General features: G+C 41.0%; 1 protein-coding gene across 1 annotated transcript in view; it reads right to left on the reverse strand.

Annotated features, from left to right (window-relative positions):
• Nucleotides 1–4,432: 4,432 nt before the first annotated feature.
• The window catches only part of LOC136580531 (cytochrome P450 2G1-like), a 46,570-nt gene continuing 26,086 nt past the window's right edge, over nt 4,433–24,916 (reverse strand). The window contains exons 5-9 of the mRNA XM_066581152.1: nt 14,905–15,081; nt 11,831–11,966; nt 11,073–11,260; nt 9,707–9,848; nt 4,433–4,617 (exon numbers count right to left, since the gene is read on the reverse strand). Coding sequence (XP_066437249.1) covers nt 4,433–4,617; nt 9,707–9,848; nt 11,073–11,260; nt 11,831–11,966; nt 14,905–15,081 — 828 coding nt within the window. The remainder of the gene's footprint in view (nt 4,618–9,706; nt 9,849–11,072; nt 11,261–11,830; nt 11,967–14,904; nt 15,082–24,916) is intronic.

Here is a 24,916-nt window from a genome sequence, read left to right on the forward strand (position 1 = left end):
GTTGTGGAAACGCGTAGATGGAGAGGGAGGGATAGGTTCCATGGGCCGATTCTCTCCATAAGAACTAATCTATGTGGGGGTTGTATGTTCATCATAATGCAACCCACGTAGACATATACAACTACAACTATAACAGACAGAGTCTATCATTATTACTCTAGTCAGCAGCTGTTGGTGCATCACAACAGAAGGCATATACAGAGACAGAGATTTATCCAAAAGGGCATTGGATATAGGTGATAGCCTAGAATTCATTCTGGGCTACCACCAAACTATCTATGTGCATTTTATTGCAGCTATTTAAATCCTGAAGGATGAGTAGCTCATAGATGAATACTGTAGCTGTTCCATTTAATGCAGCCACTGTCTTTATTCATCTTCTATATGTTCTACCTGTAATAATCACTTATACAAGTGGGAGCATCATCTCTCCGGAATAGAGCCTATGTATAAGTAGGAGAGAGAACATATTGACAAATAGAAATCTGAGTAACCCTGGATAGAAAAAGACATCAGGGAATACAAAAGTGGTAGAAGCGGTAGAATTCTCGCCTGCCACGCGGGAGGCCCGGGTTCGATTCCTGGCCAATGCACCTAGATTGTTGGGACAGAGCATTTTATTGCAGCTATTTAAATCCTGAAAGATGAGTAGCTCATAGATGAATACTGCAGCTGTTCCATTTAATGCAGCCACTGTCTTTATTCATCTTATATATGTTCTACCTGTAATAATCACTTATACAAGTGGGAGCATCATCTCTCCGGAATAGAGCCTATGTATAAGTAGGAGAGAGAACATATTGAAAACACATTATTATTTGGAACAACTTATCTCTATCCTTGATAATCACTGAAACTGTCGTCTGGTTGCAATTAACCTTGGTATATAATCACATGAGCCATAAGAAATGAATGGCTCATGCGATCAGTCATAGGCATAAGGGAATACCATAGAGTATCAAGCCAATATAAGCTTGGGTCTGCGTTATACAAAAACATACTCCGGACTTAACACTTAATGGTGACATATCGGGGTGATTTCTACATAAATCAATCACCGCGATATTGTTCTAGAAATAATAAGAACAAATACGACCCAAGCAATATTAATGAGCAACTGTTATAAATGGGACGACAGTACTAGTAAATGTGTGTCAGGTACAATATTACTGACTGTAGATTAACAGACATCACTGTACCGTGACTAATCAGAGGACATCAGGCCAACCCTGTGATAGAGAACTAAAAGTGTTCAAGGTCACTGACAGTGAGTGCTTCACTACACTTTAATAAACATCTGGTGGCGCAAGTCATTGACAAATAGAAATCTGAGTAACCCTGGATAGAAAAAGACATCAGGGAATACAAAAGTGGTAGAAGTGGTAGAATTCTCGCCTGCCACGCGGGAGGCCCGGGTTCGATTCCCAGCCAATGCACCTAGATTGTTGGGACAGAGCAGTATTCATCTACCGTATATACCGGCGTATAAGACGACTTTTGAACCCCGAAAAATCTGCTCTGCAGTCGGGGGTCGTCTTATGCGCCGGTAATACAAAAAAAAAAAAAGTGTAAAAAAAAAAAATTTTATTACTCACCTCCCACGGCGTTCTGTCGCGCTCCGGCAGGATGTCGCTCGCTCCGGCAGGCTGTCGCTCGCTCCTCGTCCCCGCCGCAGCATAGCTTTCTGAATGCGGGGCTTGAAATCCCCGCTTCCAGAAAGCTAATACACACGCCGGCAGCCATGACAGCATTGAATGGCTGTGATTGGCTAAAGCACACGTGGCTTCAGCCAATCACACTATTCAATGACATCATTGAATGGCTGTGATTGGCTGAAGGCGCACGTGTTAGCAATCACACCCATTCAATGATGTCATTGAATAGTGTGATTGGCTGAAGCCACGTGTGCTTTAGCCAATCACAGCCATTTAATGATGTCATGGCTGCCGGCGTGTGTATTAGCTTTCTGGAAGCGGGGATTTCAAGCCCCACATTCAGAAAGCTATGCTGCGGCGGGGACGAGGAGCGAGCGACAGCCTGCCGGAGCGAGCGACATCCTGCCGGAGCGCGACAGAACGCCGTGGGAGGTGAGTAATAAAATTTTTTTTTTTTTCTCCACTGAATACCGGCGTATAAGGTGACAGTTGGGGGGTCGTCTTATACGCCCCGTCGCCTTATACGCCGGTATATACGGTATATATCTAAGCCCTACTGTTTTTAATTATTGTGTGACTTTTAGCACATATGAGAAAATATAAGGACGCCTTTTTATTATTTAAAAATCAATAAAAGCTAAGTTTTATTATTTTTGGTCCTTTCGGTGACAAGTGAAGATAACACACACTATAATCTATGCCACTATTGGTTGCTCTGTGCTATACTTTGCTCATATATCTGTTACTGTGCACATTGCAAGCTATCCTTGCATGAAGGTATATTTAAAAAAATGTTTAATAAAAAATATTTGGAAAAACAAAATGGGCAGTACACCCCTAGATAAATTCGTTAAGGGGTTTAGTTTTCAAAATGGGGTCATTTGTGGGCGTTTTCTATGGTTTTGGGCACTCAAGAACTACACGTGTGCTATGGGGCCTAAAACGCCTTCAAGCAAAATTTCTGTTCTGAAAGACACTGACTACTTATTTTATTTTGGGCCCGTTGTGCACTCAGATATACGATTAGGGCCACATTGGGTATATTTGTGAACACAGTACAAACGGGGATCCATTTTGGGGTGTAAATCCTCATTTTTCATGTAAACTATAGAAAAAAATGTGTCTTTAAAATGACATATTTGCAAAAATATGAAATTTAACTTTTTCTCCTCTAAATTAAATTAATTCCTGAAAAAAACTGTGGGGTCAAAATAATTATGACACCCCTCAGTGAATACATTAAGGGGTGTAGTTTTTAAAATGGGGTCATTTGTGGGGGTATCTATTATTCTGACACCTATGAGCCTTTGCTATCTCGGCTTGGTGTAGGAAAACAAAGTGTTCCTCAAAATGCTGAAAAGTAATGTTAAATTTGTACGCCTCCTAAATGGTTAAAAAAAAATAAAAGTTTTTCAAATGTGCATTCAGAATAAAGTAAATAGATGGAAATATATATCTTAGCAAAAGTTTGTACAGTATGTTTGCACATATTTGATATATTACAATTGAAAATGTGAAAAAACGATAATTTTTTCAAAATTTTCCCAATATTGGCACTTTTAATAAATATACACAAATTATATCGGACTATTTGCACCACCTAAATGAAGTACAACATGTGGTGAAAAAACAATGTCAGAATCACTTGGATATGCAAAACCTTTACGGAGCTATTCTATGTTAAAGTACACGTCAGATTTCCAAAATTTGGCCTGGTCATTAAGGCGAAAACAGGCTTGGTCACTAAGGGGTTAAAATGACACAATATGCAAAAAAATAAAAATCATCATTTTTTCCTTATGTTTTGCTTAGATTCATTCAAAAACTATAGGGTTAAAATATGCAGTAGACCCCCTACATTAATTTGTTAAGGGATCTAGTTTTCAAAATGATGTCATTTGTGGGGTTATCCATCGTTTTGGCCACTTAAAGGCTCTACTAGTGTGCTATGGGGCCTAAAATGCCTTCAAGCTAATTTTTTTTGTTCTGAAAGCCACTGGCTGCTCCTTTCATTTTGGACCCCGTTGTGCGTAGAGACATAATATTAGGGCCGCAATGGGTATGTTTCTGAACTCAGGACAAACAGGGGTATCTATTTGTGCAGATATCTATCATTCTGACACCTATGAGCCTTTGCAATCTTGGCTTGTTGCAGGAAAACAAAGTGTTCCTTAAAATGTTGATAATCAATGTTAAATTTGTATGTCTCATAAATAGTTAAAAAAAGTTTTTCAAATGTGTGCACAGAACAAAGTAAACAGATGGAAATATATATCTCATCAAAAGGTGTGCAGTATGTTTGCACATGTTTGAGATAATGCAATTGAAAATGTGAAAAAAAATATTTTTTTCAACATTTTTATAATTTTGGCGCTTTTAATAAATATGCATCAATTCTATTGGTCTATTTTTACCACCTAAGTGCAGTACAATATGTGGCGATTAAAAAAAACAGAATCACTTGAATATGCAAAAGCTTTACGGAGTTATTCTATGTCAAAGTGACACGTCAGAAAGTTTTGCATGATGCGGATATCATATTAGAAGTCAAAGTAATCAATGATTCATTTGATACAAACCCAATGATTTTTTTAGGTTAATGTAGATGTTCTGAATAATCCAAACCAGACGGCTGTGCTACATGTTACTCGTGATACACTGAAAAAACAATCACTTGTAATATACAGAAGAAATTTATTGTCTATTTTCTGTTTGTTTGACCCACAGATCACATCTGACGCATGCAAAGTAACACTGCATATGATCTGTACTCAAAATTAAATTCGGGGTTTGAATGACATCCGATAAAATTTGGGAACATTTGCAAAACCTGTCATCACTGGGTTGATGTCTTTGTCTGTGAATTCTCTCTCTGGGATTAATGTGAAATTCTGTAAAATAACTGTAAAGAAAACAAATAGCTCCATCTTGGCCAAACCTTCTCCGGCACATACCCGCTTTCCTAAATGAGAGAAATCTAGTTAGCTGGAAATTATAATTAGTTGATTGCATTCCATCACAAATAGCATAAACTGCCTGCATTTGCATCATAATATTACTCAGTATGCATTTCTTTCTCACAACTTGCTATAATGGTCTTACACCGCTTTAGTCAAAATTATGAACAAACTATAGTCAAACTTTAGGTTTTGGTTACCAGAAAAAATGTAATGCTGCACTTAAAGGCAATTGACCTCTTTTTATCACTTAAATGCATGTATTTTGGACTGACAAGTTTTGCAGTAGAGTTTAAGTAAAGGTGTAGTACAGTTGTAAACTTTCCTCAGGACAAGTCATCAGCAGTGGATTGATGAGGGTTCCCCTCCTGGGATCAGGCCGATGCGCTCATATATCAAGCTGATCTCTGCAGGAAGCACATAGCTCCATTCTCACTGCAGTGGCCCGGACTGGTATTATAGGCAAAGTTCCCACTGAAGTGGGTAGGAACTTTGCCTGCAATATTAAGCCTGTCCACTGTGGTAACAACCGAGCTGTCTGCCTCCTGCAGGAATCAGCACAAAGCATGAGCATGCTGGTCTGAGCAAACAGCTGATCAGTTGGGCTCTTGAGTGACAAATACCTCTTGATCCACTATTTAAGACTTGTCCTCAGAACAGGCCATACAGTTGGACAACATCTTTTAAAAAATGTTGCTCAATTTGTCTCCTGCAGCTTTTACATATTCCTGTATACAGTAAACTGCAGACTGAATCTCAATAAGAGGTCCATCACTGGGGCTAAAAGGATGCCTTGTTTTCAGCCCTTATATTTCCTTTCCTACACATTCTTACCAGTTAATGTATAATTACAACAAAGTTTATGTTTGTTGTGATAAAAAATTAGCGGATAAAAAGTGAAGGGGAAAAGAAATAAGGGCTCCATTCGTCTAGCACGCTGATAGATCTGTAACAGCTGAGCTGAGCACGCCAAACTGGGTGAGACCATGGGGATTGCAAGATGGTTGTCACGGGTGGCTCTGTAATCCCTCCTGACAGTGGCGGTAACAGTGCTCTGCTTGGCTGTGGCACAGTGACAAGAATTACGTATATGGATAGATCTGAAATGAGCAATTGTTTTATCACGGGTGATGCCAGTACTCCAACCTGAACTCACAAGTCTAATGATTGCGGAATAACCTAAGATTATTCCAGTAGCTTGTGTTAGTAAACTGAGAGCACGCAGATTTACTGAAGCTTTTGGTGATAACAATTTATAATACAAGTGAACATTACAGCATTAAGGAAGTAGCAGAGCCGTCAGTGATGTAGCAGTTTAACATGTTGAGACAGCAGATTTGTACTTTGCACAACAGTTTTCTTCAATGCTTTCTCTCTATTTTCCTAGAGGTTACTCAGTTTTGATAAACTGATGGGTTTACTGGAAGGGTATGATGCAGGTTTTGAATGTTGGTTGAAAATGGCAGCTGAACTAATCCTGGCTTTGACTTCACCGGGTAGTTAAACTCACTGTTTTGTGGAACGCTAGCCTCCAACTCAGATTTCCTCACTGCAGGTTTGACGAGCGAGCGGAAAGAGACCTCGCTACCCTTGCTGGCTTTGTGAAAACACGCCTGGCTTGCTAACACTCCACCTCTCTAACCACAACTTGCTGCACATAGCTTCCTCCTCCGACTCCTCTCTCCTTCTCCTCGCTCTTCATACTGACTCCTCCTTCACTTCCTCTCTTTGTTCGCGCACTTTTTCACTCTCCACCCACTCTGCATAGGGACTCATGTTATGGTTTCCCGCTCTGGGCTCACTCACCAACCAGTAAAGGCATGACAGACAGCCAATAGGTAACCATCTTTTTTCCAACGCTAAACTCTGAGCTTAGAAAGGGGAGAAACAGGGTTTCTCTGATGCGCAGCACCTTCTATGCCTAAAAGAAGCGCATAGACAGGTGTGACAGGACAAAGTTGATATGACTATTCTGGAGGACCCTCCAGGCCACTACAGCTCTCCTATTGAGACTTAGGGCCCCTTTACACTGGACTACTGTCAGGCACAGAAGAGCCCAACATCTATCCCAGCGATAATTGATCCTGTGTTTTTATACAGAAGCGAACATCACTCCGTAAATGGAGGTGGAGCGAGACGAAGATCTCCAACCACCTGCCTTCATTCCCAGTAAACAAGCTGTCTGTCGTTCATAGATGAATAACTGCCTGTTTATATAGGCCAGTCGTCATTTGAGTTTTATGCTTGAAGGATCTAAACTATCAAACAATTATTGTTTGTCATTCAATACAAGTGTTTACACTGAACAATTATTATTATTATAATTGATAAGATAATTATCCTTCAGATTTCCGTGGTCAAGCAAGAATCTGAGCAATAATTATTAAGTCTAAAAGGGCAATTAAGGTCCGCTGGATTATGCAAAGGTGAATGATAATCGTTTAGTGTTAGCACTGCCAGCAACTGAAAGACAAACAATAATTTGTTTGCTTATCATTAGAGATGAGCGAACGTGCTCAGCCACGCCCCTTTTTCGCCCGAATACCGCGATTTTCGAGTACTTCCGTACTCGGGCGAAAAAATTCGGGGGGCGCCGTGGCGGCACGGGGGGTAGCAGTGGGGAGTGGGGGGGAGAGGGGGAGAGAGAGAGGGCTCCCCCCTGTTCCCCGCTGCTACCCCCCACTCCGCCACGCCTCTCCCCGCCCCCCGGCGCCCCCCCGAATCTTTTCAACCGAGTACTGAAGTACTCGAAAATGGCGGTACTCGATCGAGTAATTGCTCGAAACGAGTACGTTCGCTCATCTCTACTTATCATTCATTTAGTTTGTGCAGACATAAAAATCAAACAATGATCAGCTCTTGTAAAAAAAAGCAGTTGTTTATCTATGAATGACTGCCTGTTTACTCTGAATGGGGGCGGGCGGCCAGAAGAGATCTCCGATTTGTTCTGCTTCCTATTCAGTGAGTGATTATCTCTCCTGTGTAAAAGCACAAGAGCAATAATTGTTGGGATGACTGTCAGGCTTTAAAGCACCAGACAGTTGTCCTATGTAAAAGCACCCATAGTGTGTTTATACCGTGATATGTAGAAATTGCAGAAGACAAATGGTGCTAAAGTTTTAATCAGATTGTCAGCCCAAAATACATGGGGCAGTACATAACACAGGGATTCTCTGATGGGTGTTCTTTAGTAGCAGACACCACCCCCTTGGACCCTGAAGTAGGATTAAAGAGGTTATCCTGCAATGTTTTTGTTTTCCAAAAGCCTCTTTCAAGTGCAGGGAACCAGTGATGACAACATTGACACAAGTACAATCCTACCAGCTAGTCACCACTTGAAGTGAGCAGTGATTCACTGCAGTAGGGACTTAATAGCTGTCTATAAATATCCGAAGTATAGAGGGATCAACCCTATTCTGATATGAACAATGAAATGCTAGAAGAAATGGGATGAAACTAAAAGGCAGGAGACACAGATTAGATATTAGAGAAAAAAAATTCACAGTAAGGGTGATCAATGAGTGGAACATGTGGCCATGGAAGGTGGTGAGTTCCCCTTCTACGGCATCTGAGCGAAGGCTGGCCATTGCGGGGGGAGAAGACGATGGCTCTGTGTTCTCTCCCGACAATAGCGAAATGTGGCCCAGCTCAGTCACGCACAGTGCAAAAACAGGCAAGAGCAAATGGTGGTAATTATCCTACATTCCTGATATGGTTGATAACTCACAACTTTCCCTTTCTTTTGCTTGCTAGGTACTTCCTCCAACTGCTACAGCAGGATATAAACTCCAAGCTTCAGTCACCTGAGGGGATACATCCTACAGCAAAAGAAATAGGCCCACGGCTCTACGCACGCAGAAGCACCAGAGCTTTAGCCTCCCGCTGACACATCCTCCTCCACCAACTATCCATGAACTGTCCTCTCTCTCCTCTCAACTCCGCCTCCCAACTTGGCTAACCTTGCAATTGCAATTGCAACACAGACACCAAGTAATACAATACAGACTTGCCACCACAAAGCTTATAAGCACAAACACAGAACACAGACTGACACAAATATACCAAACAACAAAACACACATGGCATATACACCTCATTCAAAGACACCCCAACTCTGAGCCACTACACTTCAATGGAAGTCTTCAAACAGAGGCTGGACAGACATCTGTGTCGGATGATTTAGTGAATCCTGCACTGAGCAGGGGGTTGGACTCGATAACCTTGGAGAGCCCTTCCAACTTTACCATTCTATGATACACATGACATGGTGTCAGGATGTTATCGGTTTGCACCTAGAAGTGAAGACCAGCAGGGACTAAGCAGCTGTACATTCTCAAGATAACCCCTTTAGCACTGTCAGGTTAGCCAGGGGAGCAAGAGTACTTCAATATTATTAGCATTAAGCATCTGTAGTCCTTCAAGCTATTTATTGCTCATAAGTAATATTTTTAACGATACACTATATGGGTAAGTGTGGTACTGTATGGTCAACAAGGAGGTTATATAATGTTAGGAAAACATGGCTATTTTCTTTCAGAAATAGTTCCACTCTTTGGATGGGACTCAGTTGCAATACCAGCCACAGCCCATGGACAAGGTAGTGCTGTTTCTGGAAGAAAGCTGCCATGTTTTTCCAATCTCATGCCATCCCTTTAGAGGGGTATTTCCAGCTCATTAAATTAAGGCATAGTGCTAAGATGTGTTATCATTTAATGATTGTTTGAGGTCCAACTTCTGGGACCCCCAGTGATCATGACCATAAAGGGGCGGCTAAGCAAATGGAGCTGGCTGTAGTTCCCTGTACATTTGGATGGCTAGGCGTGCAGCTGTACAGGAAACTTCATTTACTTGATTGGAGTTGTACCACAGTTGCTATCCCTTTATGTGAAACTATGATAGAAAAAAATCTGTATCTGGATTCATGATACATCTGCATATGAAAATATTACTTTTTTTTTCCTTTTGCAGCAGTCCACTTAACATACTTGGAAAACTATGCAAAGTACCATATCATTTTTAGCTGTAGGTTACTTACAAATCATCCCATTACTCATTAGTTTGGCTTAGGTGAACTCATTTACACTTTGTTAATACCTGCAGAAAATGGCATGAAGGCATCATTCTTCCTAAAACATCCCTTGTTGTCTAAGAAGTTGTTAGGATCAAACTTGCCGGGGCGGGTAATCTTGGTGGGGTCTTGTAGAACAGAACACAACAATGGATAGACATCTGTGCCCTAAAGAAACAAGAGATGAACATTACTTTATGGATCACAAAGGGCTATTTAGTTGATAAGGCACTACTCCAAATACTTCAAGGAATTGTCCAGGAATGCCACAAAATTACCATTGTTCGAACAGCCTGTGGAAACCTGTCCTAGAAACGTAAAATGCACCTGTAGACTGAAGGGGAAAGGGATAGAGATTAATACTACATGGATCAGTCCTCTTAAATTGAATGGTAAGCCTGATAAAAATGAACTGTGTAGTATCGGGCTCCTCCCTGCTTTCTACTCCATTAAACATATGCATTCTCCCATTCTAAGACAGATTTCTGTAGGTTGCACAACTGGTGAGCATTTTGTGGCATTCATGGACAATTTCCTTCGTAGGACCTGCCAATGAATGAAGTAGTGAGGCTGGCTGACTCTATCTTTGTTGTTTTTCAATACTCACCTTCACTTGCCCAGATAGGCCTGTCTTACACCCTACTCCTAGCATGGTCACTGTGCTATATGGGCGATCATCACCATTAACTCTGCATGAGTCAATCAAGTCTGATTTTGCACCCTTCAATGAATGAATGAGCGCTACTTGTGATTGGTTACAGCGCTCAGCTAATCAGAGGCAACGCTTTCTAGTGGCAGAGATTTTTCAATCCCCGGCCACCAGAATACAGATGAAGACTGCCGGGGATGGGGAGAGGAGACGGACAACGTTTCTAGGTGAGTTAATTTTAGGGGTTTTTTTAACAGCTAGGGATGATTTTCAGGGTAGGGCTTATATTTCAAGCCCCCCGTCGAACATCAACGTTGCAGGGGTTGCCTTCATCCCATTGCTTTCAGTGGGGCGGCAGCAGCATCGGACCTATTGAAAGCAATGGGATAGTATCGCGGTCCTCTGCCACAGCTGTGACAGGGGATTCTTTTATCCCTGCTGCAGACCCATCATCACTGAACACTGTAACAGTGGCGTCACAGTGTTCAGTGATGAGGGGACTCCCCGCTGCGATTAACGGACATCACACGATGTCTTTATGCGCAGCATGGACCTTAATGGTACGCGCGTCCTATCTTTTGCAGGTGCAAGTATTTTATGCCTCTAAAAAGCAGACATGTGAACACTTCATAGGAAACCAATGGTTCTGGTAGACGCAATTTTTTTTTTTTTGCAGGCATAGGCTTGCAAAAAAAGTTACTCATCTGCCCGTGGCCAAAAGATGCATTATCTTATTCTCATACCTTAGGAATAGTATATCCCTTGAAGTTAACATCTGTTATTGTTGCATGGGGTAAATTCAGTGGAAGAATGTCACTGAATCTCTGGATCTCATGTATTACAGCATCCATATATGGCATTTTGGGACGGTCTTCAATGTTTGGTATACGATTTTCCCCAATCACTCGATGTATTTCCTCGTGCAGTTTAGCTGGGTAAAAAAAATTATTAGGAAAATAATAAAGCTTTGTTTAAAGAGAATTTATCACTTCCCAACAGCACCACAAACTAATCTTTTGTGCTCTTTAGGGAAATGATGGGGAGCCAAGTGATGTCATTTTTTTACTCGCCCACTCTATCAATCCTGTGGTGTCCTTTGGTGAAGGAAATAATACACATCCATTAGCCATAATATAGACTTACATAATATACACACTCCTATATGCTGGGCCACAGTTCTTTTTCTTTTTTTTTTGCATCGTAGCTAATGGCCAATGTAGCTAATGTAAGCCTCTGAATGATGTCAGGAGATGTTGACAACATGTAAGAGTTGGACGAGATTTTTTAAAAAAGCCTTACATAGCTGACTCATTCATTTTTGAGAACTTTGTAATATTTAATTTCCCCTGTGGAGGCGCTGCAGAAAAATTGGCGACTTGCTGCTTGGTTCCTCTAATGCTTACAACAGATCAGTGGGATGCCAGCCAGTTTGATATGCTGTGTTCAACTTATCATCCAGGAATCCTTGTAGCAAAAAGTGCATTACCAATTTAATACTGACCTTGTATTTCAGGATACTTCATAATTATCATTAACCCATGTCTTAGGGTAGTGCTGACTGTTTCAGTCCCGGCAAAAAACATGTTGAGTATGGTCATCATCATGTTCTCATTGTCAAAGCTAGGATTGTTCTCTTCCTGAAAACACAATTGGGGAGCAACATTTTCATTAGGCAGTATATAACTAGATCAATCCAAATGTATCACCATAGCACATACTCCTTTACATGTTAGACAATTTTCTCTTCCTTATGTCACTTCTTGGTTGGCTTATTTTCTGACCAATATTTTGTGCCTAAATTATGACTTACACTATTAATACATCTAGGGCATTTCACAAATCCACTTAGCCACGCCACCTTTTCCTTGACACTTTTCAAAACTGTCTAGCGAGATGCAAAAAGTGTCTAAAACACATAATAAATTTGGCACACAATATGTACGTTAGTTTTTTTTTGTTTGCTTTTTTTGGTGCACTTTGCATAATTAATTTCACCTACTATATAAGGAATCACAGAAATAAGGGAAGGGAAATGTGTTAAGCAGATATTGATAGGACTAACAGTACAGATTTATCAGCAAGGGCACTAGCATTGTTATACCTCAGCCAGAGAGCAAAGACTATCAGTGCACATCACAATCATAGGGGAGAACTCACTGAGGCCTCGTTCACACGAGAGTTGTTTTGCATGCATCCTTGCTGCGCATAAAGTAGCGCTGCACGGATGTGCAGAAAAACGCGTGAACGAAACTGTGTGCCAATTGCTTTTAACGGGCTGCCGACACCCCCAGCATTGATTTCCGGGGAAGGGCTTTAAATATAAGCACTTCCCTGAAAATCATCCCTAGCATGTGTGCAGGTCCATCCAGTGCCGTCTTAACAGTATTATAGGCCCCTGGGCAAAGCAATGTACTAAGGCCCCTCCAACAACTACTCACAGGAATAAAAATGTAAATTATCGATAAAATAAAACATACATTTATTTTATTGGCACTTCCAACAAAATCGTTGTTGAAACATTAATAACATGTTGTGCAGCAACAACTAATCAACATAATTAAAGGGTTATTCACCTGGAAATTATATATTATATGGGGATGCGGCAGACAAGGGAGGACGTTGAGAAAACTCGTGAGGATGAGCGAGTTACTTAAGCTGCGACCTACTGCCGGTAAACCGAAGGTCTAAAGGCCCTTCTACATGCAAAGATAATCTTTTAAACAACTCAGATATTGAAATGTTTAGCAATCTATTTGCATTAAGTGTTAATGGCTTTAATGGCCATTTACACTGTATCATCTGCATTTGCATGTAAAAGGACCTCTAGGAGCTGTTTGCAGAGCCCTGCTTGTGCTTAAACACACACTCAGCTGTGAAAATAGATGCCAGAACATTCCTTTGCTCTCCTCGCAGCTTCAGGCAGATTGCATTATTCTCCTTGCAGCCAGTGCAAGCATGCCGCAGGGAAAACATTGCACAGTCTGTTGAAAGATGAGCAAAATACATTCGGTCTCTCAGCAGCTGAACAAGGGATTTTACGTTTAACTAAAGTCCATAATTCAAACGAAAAGTGCACAATGCCAGTGTTTACATGTAACGAGCAATAACCTTTGCGTGTAAAGGGGCCTTAAGTTTCTCGGGTCCATTTTCTTCTTGCACTGTAGATGTGGTTTTTTTGTTTATAGTGCCAGAATAATTTACACTAGAAAGTAACGAGAGGATGTACTACCCTTTACAAGATGATCCACACATCTAGTTGGAAGAAAATCTCTCTTTTCATTATAGAAATTATGGATAATTTACAATAGGAGTTGTGGGTAATTTCTAAAAGGAGTTATGCATAGTTTAATTTTGTCACTTTCTGTTTCACTTTCAAAGTCTTCACACATGGCAGAGACAGATTGGAGCTAAGTTCATATCCCGCCACACAACATTATCATATATGATACAAGGAGTATTGAAATGTTAACAAACATAGATTGGTATGGGGCCTCTATGCTTGTGGGGTCCCTGGACAAGTGCCAACAAGGCCCATGCATTAAGATGGAATTGGGTACATCAGCAACTACTGTTTGTTAGTCTGAAGGGAGGCATCCTTTCCTTCTCTTGTCTTGTGCATGCATCAATGTTCATCAGTCATCATTACATTCAAATGAAAATACAGTGGTGCCTGGACTTAAGAGTTTACTCTGTTCTGTGATGGAGCTCTTAACCCAAAACACTCTTATGTCAAATGATCAATTTGACCCATTGAAATGGATTGAAACGCCATTAATCCATTCCAGACTTCCCCAAAAGACAGGATTGGTATGCCCCAATATTTTAAACAAAAATAAGCCCTAACTACACTACATGTAGAAAAACAAACAGCAATTCTCACCTACCGCCGCCATTCCAGTCCTCGTTGTGATTGGTTAATCCAGCGCCGACTTTCATTGGCTGATGCGGCACTGGATTAACCAAACAGAGCATTAGCTTGCTGGAAGTGGGGTATTCAAGCCCCACTTTCAGGGAGAAATGCTTTATCGGCATACTGGAGGATGCAGCAGCCTGCGGCAGTGCCACAGGCCATTGCAAGGAATGAAGTGCCAGCGTAGGTGAGAATTAGACCCCTTCTCGAGCCAGTATGAGATTCCCAGAGACAGTGGCGGCACTGCGCATGCGCGGTGACATCACCTATCTCTAGTGGAATGCGGAAGCAGGCTCGTAACCCAAGCTTTTGCTCTTAAATCAGAGCAAAAATTTATAAGAGGGCCTGCTCGCAAATCAAGAAGCTCGCAAACTGAGGCACTCTCAAGCCGGGGTAAGAGTTTACAGTGTCTGAGACTTACGAAGTTGCTGATGTCAGTCTATTCCCATTACCCAGTGGCATGTTGACAGCCATTGGCAGAAGCTCCACTGTACTACCATACCGTAGTTGAATTCTTAGATGAGTTGGACTCCAAAGAGGCCAAATCTTACACTCTAGTCATGCTATATGCCAATGAGAATAGGACTCTGGAGCCGCAGCCAAATGCAGGTCCACCCAGCCCTCGTCTACACTGTCTAACACTTTCATTACCCTAATTCAGATACCTGCTGTTGTTTGATGAGGAAGGAATCAATAAAATCTCTGGGTGAGTTGGGGTCAAATGACTCCTTGTTCATCTTTACTCGCTCCATGATGAAATCTGTGAGTTTTTGCAAGCATTTGTTTATTCTATGGTGTCGTCCTGGTACATATTTCATGACTGATGGCAGCATTTCCTGCAACTGCGTAAACAAATAGAAAATATTACTTTTCATTATAAACGGCAATAGTGATGAGCAAACTTTTGAACAGGAAGAGGAGGAATTTTAGTGGGATCAGCCGAGGCAAATTGCTCAAGGTTCAGGGTAGTGCTTAACCGAACGTCTAACAAAGTTTGACGTAAAACAGTGTTTTATTGTAGGGGTAATTGTTCAGGGGCCTCCACCTTCAAGCTTTCTCCAGTGCTTCCCAGACAAACATAGTAGCCAGACATGAAAGTAACTCCTTGAAAGGGTGCTGTCATTAGAAAAAAAAAACAATACTTACCTATTCCTCCTTCGACAGTCTTCTTACCTCATCATCTCCTCACAGATATTCTTCTGGCTCCTCCTGTCCCCTGGGTCACGTCACCTTCAGCCGTCTCCTTCCGGCAGGTCAGTGTACATTACATCATTAGTGACGTTACAGTCACTGCCTAGCAAAGAATGCTAACTACTATACCGCATTATTGCCGAGACTGTAGGAAGGAGACTGCCGAGAATGGACTTAACATCACAGGAAGAGGAAGAATCGGCTGACTGTAGGTGACATGACCCGTAGGACTGCAGGAGCCAGGAGAAGATTGGCGAGGAGATGCAGTAAGAAGACTGACTGTGAAGAAATAGGTAAGTATTGATTCTTTTTGTAATGACAAAACCCTTTTAAGGATACGGCCTATTTTGGCCCGAAGGACTCAACAATTTTTTTAGATGACTTTCAGCTTCACTTTTCAAAAGCCATAACTTTCTTCTTTTTCTGTTGACACGGCCATATGATGGCTTGTTTTTTTCATGTGTAGTGGCCCAGAGTTAGGGTTCATTTGGGTTGGTGTTTGTCTACTCCAGTTGGATTGTCTTTGTGCCTTGTTATGTGTAGTTATGTTAGTCTATTTCTTGTGTTTGTCTCCCTAACCTGCTCTGTGTGGCCTGATTTGTCACTGGAGAGGTTGGGAGCGAAGTTAGTAGTGAGTAGAGATGTAGTTGGTGAAGGAGGAAGTGTGAGCAGGATGCAGAGCCTCTGACACTCCTGCCAGGGCAGAACTCTTGAGCTTATATCATCTTCCATGAGTTCAGAGGTCAGATCCTGTAGAAGGAGACACGCTCTCCTGCTTAACTGCATGATTGAGGGACGGGACTGACTCCGCCAATGCAGGTCAAGTCTGATATAAGCAACTACTCTGCTATGTAAGCTAGAAAGTAAGATAAGGGATATAGCAACTGATAAAAGAATGGTATGCGTTTCTCCTCCATGTCAGGAGTGTTCTCCCAAGAGTTCTTACATCAGATAAGTGAGACTGATGTACTTTGGGGAAAGAGTGACTCCTAATTGCAAGTGTGCGGAGGTTGTGCAGAAGAAAAATGTGCCAAGAGTGTTGTATCTAAGACTGTTTGCAGTATTTTGTTCAAAGTTGGAAATTGTGAGTGAAAGAATAGGGGATAACTTTTTAATCAATGGAGGTCTAACCTCTGGGAACCTCATCATTCTAAAGAATGGGGGTCCTGATGGTCTCCACATAAAGGAAGCTAAGAATGACGTCAATCCGTTTATGTCAATGGGAGTGCTGAAAATTACCGAGTACGAGTGCTCACCAATCTCCAGTATTTCATTCATACGAGGACCATCAGTTCCCCTGTTCTTGAGATAAATGGGGTTCCAGTGGTCAGACCACCACGGTCAAAAAATTATCACCTATCCAGTGGGTAGTGGATAACTTCATAACTTAGCACTGCCTCTTTAACCACTTAACACTACATGGCAAACACTTAGGTCCTGCAGCTTCAGGGTATGCATCGAGGGAGATCGCATGTCAATCTCACTCCATACAATACATGTGTCGGCTATTTCTTACAGCCAACACCTGCCTGCAACAGCTCCGATAAGCCACGCCGTTCTTTGGAGCTCTTAACCCTTTAAATGCCACTGCCAATTCTGACAGTGCATTTAAATACCCCGAACGATGTTCAGAGGTCCCTATGGCCCCCAAAGATGAGATCACGGGTTGCCCTGTGGCTGCCAAGGGCTTTCTGAAAACGCCCCAGGGCTGCCATTGCAGAATGCCAATCAAGCCATGCTGCATCTTTGATTGCCTGCATCTCTGAAAAAAGAATGAGCCCCTAAAAGCGAGTGAGTGAGCAACAAGTGAGCGTTTTCACCCCAAGGCCTAGTGCAGAGGTACTCATCTTTTATCAGTCAGACACATGCATCCTGTAGTCTGGGACTGCCGGGTGGAGGTACTTTAGTCTTATTGTTCATATTCAAACGTCCTGAAGTCTGGGTCTGATGAGTGGAGGTACGTGTCTTTAATTTATCACACACAGGCGTCCCAAAGTCTGGGCCTGCCATGTGGAGGTACTCTAGTTCATCCATTTCCTGCACTGTTATCAATCTATAATTATTGTGCCTTGTGTATTGCTGAAGTTTATCATTAAGTAAAAGTTATTCCGGCCCATTACCTTTCCCGGGGACCTGAGGCACTATATTCCTGCCTGTGGCTCGTTTATTTCCACGCTGATGTTCATGCCGGTGGGTACCGGAACGGTGGAATCACCTGTGTGTGCGTCCCTCCGGGAGAGAGTGTAGTAAGTGCTGCCATGACAAGCCAGCATCTTGCCCTCCTCAGCATATGCCATGTGTCTGCGGTCACCCTACAGGATGCTGCAGTAGTTCATACCAAGTAGTTACGGCTAACTCAAACACTAATGTACACCGATAGGAAAGTAAATACTGTAGTTATTCAACAGGCCTGTTGCGCAAGATAAAGTTGCACTGAAGGACCAGGACTCTTTAGGGAACTTCAAGTGCTTGCACCACCAGAGTTAACACTTAGGGCTTCTACCCACTTGCATTTTTTTTTTAACGTTGCTATATCGCTGCATTTTTTTTTTCAGTGGGACTTTCTAATGTTAAAATCGCATCGCACAAAAATCGCAAAAGCAAAAACGTGCGATTTGATCTCGCTGTGTTTTTTTCAATGGGACTTTCTCAGCATTAAAAATCACTCTAGTGGATAGAAGCCCTTAAGAGGGACTGCATGTTGAATTCAGTGATCTGTATTTCTGTGACATTAAACTGATAGTTGCAAAGCATTGTTGATATCATTGGTAATTTATTATAGTTATTTTGCATTGTGCACAAAGTAATATAATTGCTAGTATTTATGATACATTGACAATTGATGACTGTTGGGCACATAAGCCCCCCACAGCCATCCCATGAACTGCCACCAAACTATCACTCCTATTCTTACACAAGATAGGCAATCAAAGAGAAAAAATTCCTCAGCGCTTCGTGGAACTATACAGATTGTCAATATCAGAGTCTTACTTGTTTGGGGGTGCCGGTCAACATGGCACCCCTCATATCCAGGTGAGCATGAAGGTAAATGCAAAGAGATGATCCTATATGAAATCTGTTTAATGCGACGCGTTTTGGCTTATTCTTAAGCCTTTCTCAAGCATAAGTGAATATGGCTGTATTGCCGGCTCCATTGAATTCAATGGGCTAACATCGTTCTGCCGGGACAAGGAGAGTATTTTTTTTTTTTACTTTTTACACATTTTAGGATGATTTTCAGGTAAGGGCTTATATTTTTAAGCCCTTCCCGAAAATTCATCCCGCGCTCTCCGGCAGCCCATTGCTTTCAATGGAGCCGGCTGTATTGCCGGCTCCATTGAATTCAGTGGGCTAACATCGTTGTGCTCTGCCACAGCTGTTACAGCTGTGGCAGAGGAGAACGATCGTTATGCTGACAGTGCGGGGGGGGGGTTCACTCTTGCCACTATTGTGGCTTAATAGTGAGAACTCGGAGCCCGAAATGCAGCCCTGCATGTTGCTCCTCGCCTGCCCTATTCATTTCTGTGTTTTTTACATGACTTTGGTGATTTGTTAAGATTTTCACAAATGAAAACCTTAGCGGAGCACCAGTCATATACAAAAATGCTCGAGTCGCCCATTGACTTCAATGGGGTTCGTTACTCGAAACGAACTCTCGAGCATCACTGAAAGTTCGACTCCAGTAACGAGCACTCGAGCATTTTGGTGCTCGCTCATCTCTAGATATAATGTAAAATGTTTAGAAACACTATTCTTTACAAAATTCCTCTTGATATTATATCTGTGTTGGTTGAGTCTACATCGTAGGGAATTAGTAGTGCGCCCTATATACCGTAGATGGCAGGGGCACTCAATTAATTAAATGAGATTTTCTGAACTGTAGTTCAAGAATTGTTTTATCTGATAAGGTGGAGTATCTGATCCTAAGGGAACCATTTTCCTTTTGTTGCAGATGTTGTTACAACTTTTGCAACCCATTTTCCCACATTTGAAGGAACCTGAAGTTTGGGAGATAAAAGTTGTGTTTATGATTTTTTGAGAGTTCATATTTTGGGGGCGAGAAGGAGCCAATATGTTACCAAAAGTCCTATTTTTTCATTATGTCAAATTTGGTTTTGGAGGGAGATCTGATAATAAATGGGGATCACCTTTCAGTATGTTCCAATGTTTATTCATAATTTGTTTTAACGCTTTGTTTATTATTATACTTGGTGATAAAGCGTAGTTCCCCTTTATTCCCTATATTAGGGTTGGTTTGTTCTTTGTTCATTATTATATTTTGCTTCTCTTCTTTGGCTCTGCTATAAGAATTTTGAATTAGTGTGTCAGGGTACCTTTCATCTTTGAATCTATTATACAATAGGTTTGCCTGTTTTTCAAAAATCTCTATGGAGGAACAATTTTGCCTTCTTCTTTTGAATTGTCCACATGGGACATTTGTTTTCCATACTTTGGCGTGGTTACTACGAAAATCCAGTAGACTATTTGCATCAATTTGTTTTGAAGTGAGTCCGAGTTTGGATCTCACCGTTCTCAATACTTATGTCAAGATTCAAAAAGGTGATTTTAGTTGGACTATACGAACTTGTAAATTTTAGGTTCCACAAGTTTAAATTAAGATGATGTATAAATGTTTCAACTTCCTCAATAGTACCGTCCCATATGAGTATTACATCATCAATAAAGCGCTTATATAAGTGAATATGGGGATCGGTAATGGATTCCTCAAATGCCTCCATGCACAGATTCGCGAAACAGGGGGCACATTTAGTGCCCATGGCTGTTCCACGTGTTTGTATGTAATATTGGTTGCCGTATTTAAAGTAGTTATTGTGTAAAATCAAATGTAGACCATCCAAGATAAATTGTTTCTGATTTGTAGGCATAGAATTATCAGTTTTTTTTAAAAATGAGCTACTGCTTGTATGCCCTCCTGGTGGGGGATGTTGGAGTAAAGGGCACAAACATCCAAGGTCACCCAAATATACGTTTGTTGCCATTGTATTGGCTCCAAAAGAGTCAATAGATAGGTCGTGTCTTTTAGATAAGCTGGTAATTTTTGAACTGTTCTTTGAAGTTGGTTGTCAATATATTGGGACAGATGGCTAGTGAGAGAACCAATACCAGAAATTATTGGTCTACCGGGGTGGGGGTTATTGTGTATTTTGGGCAAGAAGTAAAAATATGCTATTTCTGGATGATGCGGATATAGAAAAAACTTTTCATCTTTAGAAATACAATTATTATTATATGCTTCACTAATCAAGGTGAAAAGCTCACCCTTCAATTTGTTGGTGGGGTCCCCGGGTAATTTGTCATAATAATCAATATCCCCTAATATTCTCAAGGCTTCGTTGTTATAGAAGTCCCTATCCTTTAAAACTATTAGCTTGGCTAGGTAGACAATTAGCCAGGGGATCAGGAAGTTCATCTTTTTTATGAATAACAGTTCTATGTTCCATAATATGAAAATGTCATTTAAGTGTTAGTTTCCGGACAAAACGATTTAAATCTATAAATAGATCAAATAAATCAGGATCTATAGAGGGACTAAAAGACAAACCTCTAGAAAGAATATTGGCTTCTTTATAGGATAAGGGGTAGCTGGAGATGTTAAATGTTCTGATTTTTTTTTACCGCCTCAGCGTTGGGGATTGGACTTTGAATCGTTTTGTTTATTCGTGTACTTCTTGCTATTATATGTCTTTCTCCCAGCGCGTTTCCCCCTTCTATCAGTTTTGCCTCTGGTTTGTGAATAGGGACTTTGTTGGGTGATCTGTAATACTGTGTAATCTTCGTATTGTTGTTTTTGGGGTTTGTTTTTGTTGTTGTGTTTGGGTAACATCTTCCCTTTGTTGATTAGAGGGATAATGGAATTCCGTGTAATTCTCATGTTGGATTATCAGATCTCCCTCCAAAACCAAATTTGACATAAAGAAAAAATAGGACTTTTGGTAACATATTGGCTCCTTCTCGCCCCCGAAATATGAACTCTCAAAAAATCATAAACACAACTTTTATCTCCCAAACTTCAGGTTCCTTCAAATGTGGGGAAATGGGTTGCAAATGTTGTAACAACATCTGCAACAAAAGGAAAATGGTTCCCTTAGGATCAGATACCCAACCTTATCAGATAAAACAATTCTTGAACTGCAGTTCAGAAAATCTCATTTATTTAATTGAGTGCCCTTGCCATCTACGGTAGACTCAACCAACACAGATATAATATCAAGAGGAATTTTGTAAAGCATAGTGTTTCTAAACATTTTACATTATATCACAATTCAGACCCTTCAGGATTATCTATTACCCCATTAGAGAAAATATCACCGGGTGAGCATTCTAGATTAAGAACAAAAGAGATGTTTTATATATATATATATAAATTTAATACTTTACATCCCACTGGTCTCAATGAAACTCTAGAAAAAATCTATTGAGACATCTTCTAATGACTTTTCTATATGCATATATATTATTTAATAATATTTTTTATTTTTCACTATCCTTACTAATTACTTTTTTAATGAATTTATGTAATTATGCTGTGAAATACGCATCTTCGAAGGATTGATATTTTATAATTTTACTAGCTGATATACCCAGCTTCGCCCGAGTTAATTTGGTACTGGTGTTTATCTGGTGTTCACATGGAAAAGCTTATGAAGTCGTGGTTACTTTAGAGATACTGAGGAAAAAAAATATGTTCACCATTTTGCATAGTTCTCTGCGTTACCCAGGAAATACCACGGGGAGGTAACCATGTGACGTTTCCTTTATATAAAATGACATCAGGAAGTGAGAGAATTAGATTACATACGTAAAATTTGGACACTAATTCTTTTGCGCTTAGAATTGAATAATCGAGTTGGGACCCATTAGCTTTTCCTATTTATGACATAATCAATGCTCGTGCCAAATTTCCCGTTTCTATGACACCGGAAAGTGAAAAAATTACATTCCGTACGTAAAATTTCGATGCCAATTCTTTTGCGCTAGAATTGAATAATCGAGTTGGGACCCAATTACTTTTCCTATTTTGGAGATGATCTATGTTCGTGCCAAATTTCATGTTTCTACGATATCGGGAAGTTGGAGAACTTTTGGCGAGTCAGTCAGTGAGTCAGTCAGTGAGTCAGTGAGGGCTTTCAGCTTTATATATATATATATATAGATATTATTATGGAAGTATGAGATAATATCGGTATTATAATAACAATATGTGTGCAAGTATATTGCTTAAATAATTTTCTTTTCCTTTACCCATATCCCCAGATTTAATCATAGCTTCTTTTTAGACTATATCCCCTTTTATGAGTATTAGTTTGTCCATCATTACGACAGCGCATTATCATACAAGAATATCGCGTTACCATGGAGTAGGTGCTAATACGCCTACACCATGAGACACCTTCAGGCCCATCCCAAACAAATGTTAATACCATGTGATGGGGCTTTATCGCGTCATCACGTGGTGCCCCATTGTTGCGCGGTGTTGCTTGATGACACAGGCCTACTCCACGCCCATATAGACGTCCGATATAGACGTCATTACGTTAATCATAATATAGCGTCGCCACGCATTATTGCGTAATGACACTGACCTATACCTGTCCCATACGGTCATCATTTTAACGACGTCGCCGAGCATTACGCGATGACGCCCATTATACTGGTAAGATACCATGGAAGCTACTCCGTCGATATATATCTAAACCCCACACGTAGTGCCGCGTCGCTACTCGGCGTTGCGTGATGACATAGGTCCATCCCACGCCCACATAGACGTCTGATATAGACGTTACTAAATCTACGGCAATGTAGCGCCATCACGCACCATTGCGTGATGACGCCAATCTATACCCTCTCTATTTGGTCGTTATCACGCGGTGAAGCGTCCCCACGCACCACGTGATGACGCTTACCCTACCAGTAAGATATTATGGAAGCTGCTTTGTTGATATGCGTGACCCGTAGTCGCCATTTTATCCCTCCCTATGTTTTTAAATCTTGCTGTAATTGGTGCAGTGTTTTATCTTTTGTTTTGTTAATTACCGGAAGTTAACGCCTCGCAAGGGGGCGGTACACAACCGGATCACTTGTACTCATTTCCTGGTTTACTATAAATGCAGGTATGTTCTATGTATTTACGTATGCTTTAGAAAGGCTTAAGAATAAGCCAAAACGTGTCGCATTACACAGATTTCATATAGGATCATCTCTTTGCATTTACCTTCATGCTCGCCTGAATATGAGCGGTGCCATGGTGACCGACACCCCCAAACAAGTAAGACTCTGATATTGACAATTTGTATAGTTTGACGGAGCGCTGAGGAATTTTTTCTCTTTGATTGCCTATCTTTATCCTCTTTAACATATATGTTTGGAGTCCCTCTATGCTGCTCTCCCTCTGGGATGTCACCTCGGGACCGTTGATCTACTACATACTCATTATCATTGGGATAGAAAGCTTCTGTGGATAAGACGACTGACCGGTACCTACTATATAGGACCGGCCAAGTCGGGGTGAGTTATACATTTTGAAACTTTACTTACTTTTAATAAATCGTTTCTCCTATTACACACCATTGGAGCGCCGCTTCTGATTATTGTCTCTGGTGCTTACACAAGAGTGATTGTCGTTCAAGTGAATGGAGTTGGAGCGAGCCAGGATAGTTCCGGCTTGCCTGTCTCCATTCACAATAAAAAGGAGTAGCTCAAATATTGAACAGCTCCTGTTTACACAGGCCGATAGTCGCTTGGTTTTTGGTTTTGCTAAAAGCCACGTAACTCTGACAAGTGAGCGATTTCTTGGTCAATACCCTATTGGTGACTGCATGTACATAGAATAATTATTGCCCGAATTCGTTGTTTCCAGTGAGAAGTTTGGTGATTATCACTCCATGTAAAGGTACCTTTAACTAGTGTCAAAGCATTCAACGGTAAAAGTTTTTTTGATTAATTGTCATTATTCCATTGTTCACTTTCCTCCTTTTTTTTCTTAAATAAATATTGTGCATCATATTCTGAATCTTGTATCACAACATCATCACCCACCACAATTGAATAGAGAATCTCCTCTATGAATTCAGAATTAATTGATAGGGCATATGCAAATGGATTTATGTTTCAAGACAGTCACTTTAAAGGGGATTCCGCTGTGATACCTGTGTATAGCAGTGATGGTAGCATGTGCCCACTCAGCTGATTAGCTGGGTTCCCGAGCGGCGAACCCAGCCGAACAACTATTAGTAGTTTTTTTTTGCCTGGAAAACCTCTTTAAGGTCTGGTTAGCTTGCTATTTCTGCAATACAATGGCTCATGTAAAAAGATCACATGGCTTTACATTTCTATAGAAGACAATGTAAATACTGCTCATACTCAGATTTGAGTGGCACTACGAATTGACGTTCTTGTACTTCACAAGGGTTATAGTGAATTGCAATGTCCAGCACCCACCAGATGTATAACTTGAAGCTTTTGCTT

This window comes from Eleutherodactylus coqui, chromosome 10 (genome assembly GCF_035609145.1).
Source record: "Eleutherodactylus coqui strain aEleCoq1 chromosome 10, aEleCoq1.hap1, whole genome shotgun sequence".
Lineage (NCBI taxonomy): Eukaryota > Metazoa > Chordata > Amphibia > Anura > Eleutherodactylidae > Eleutherodactylus > Eleutherodactylus coqui.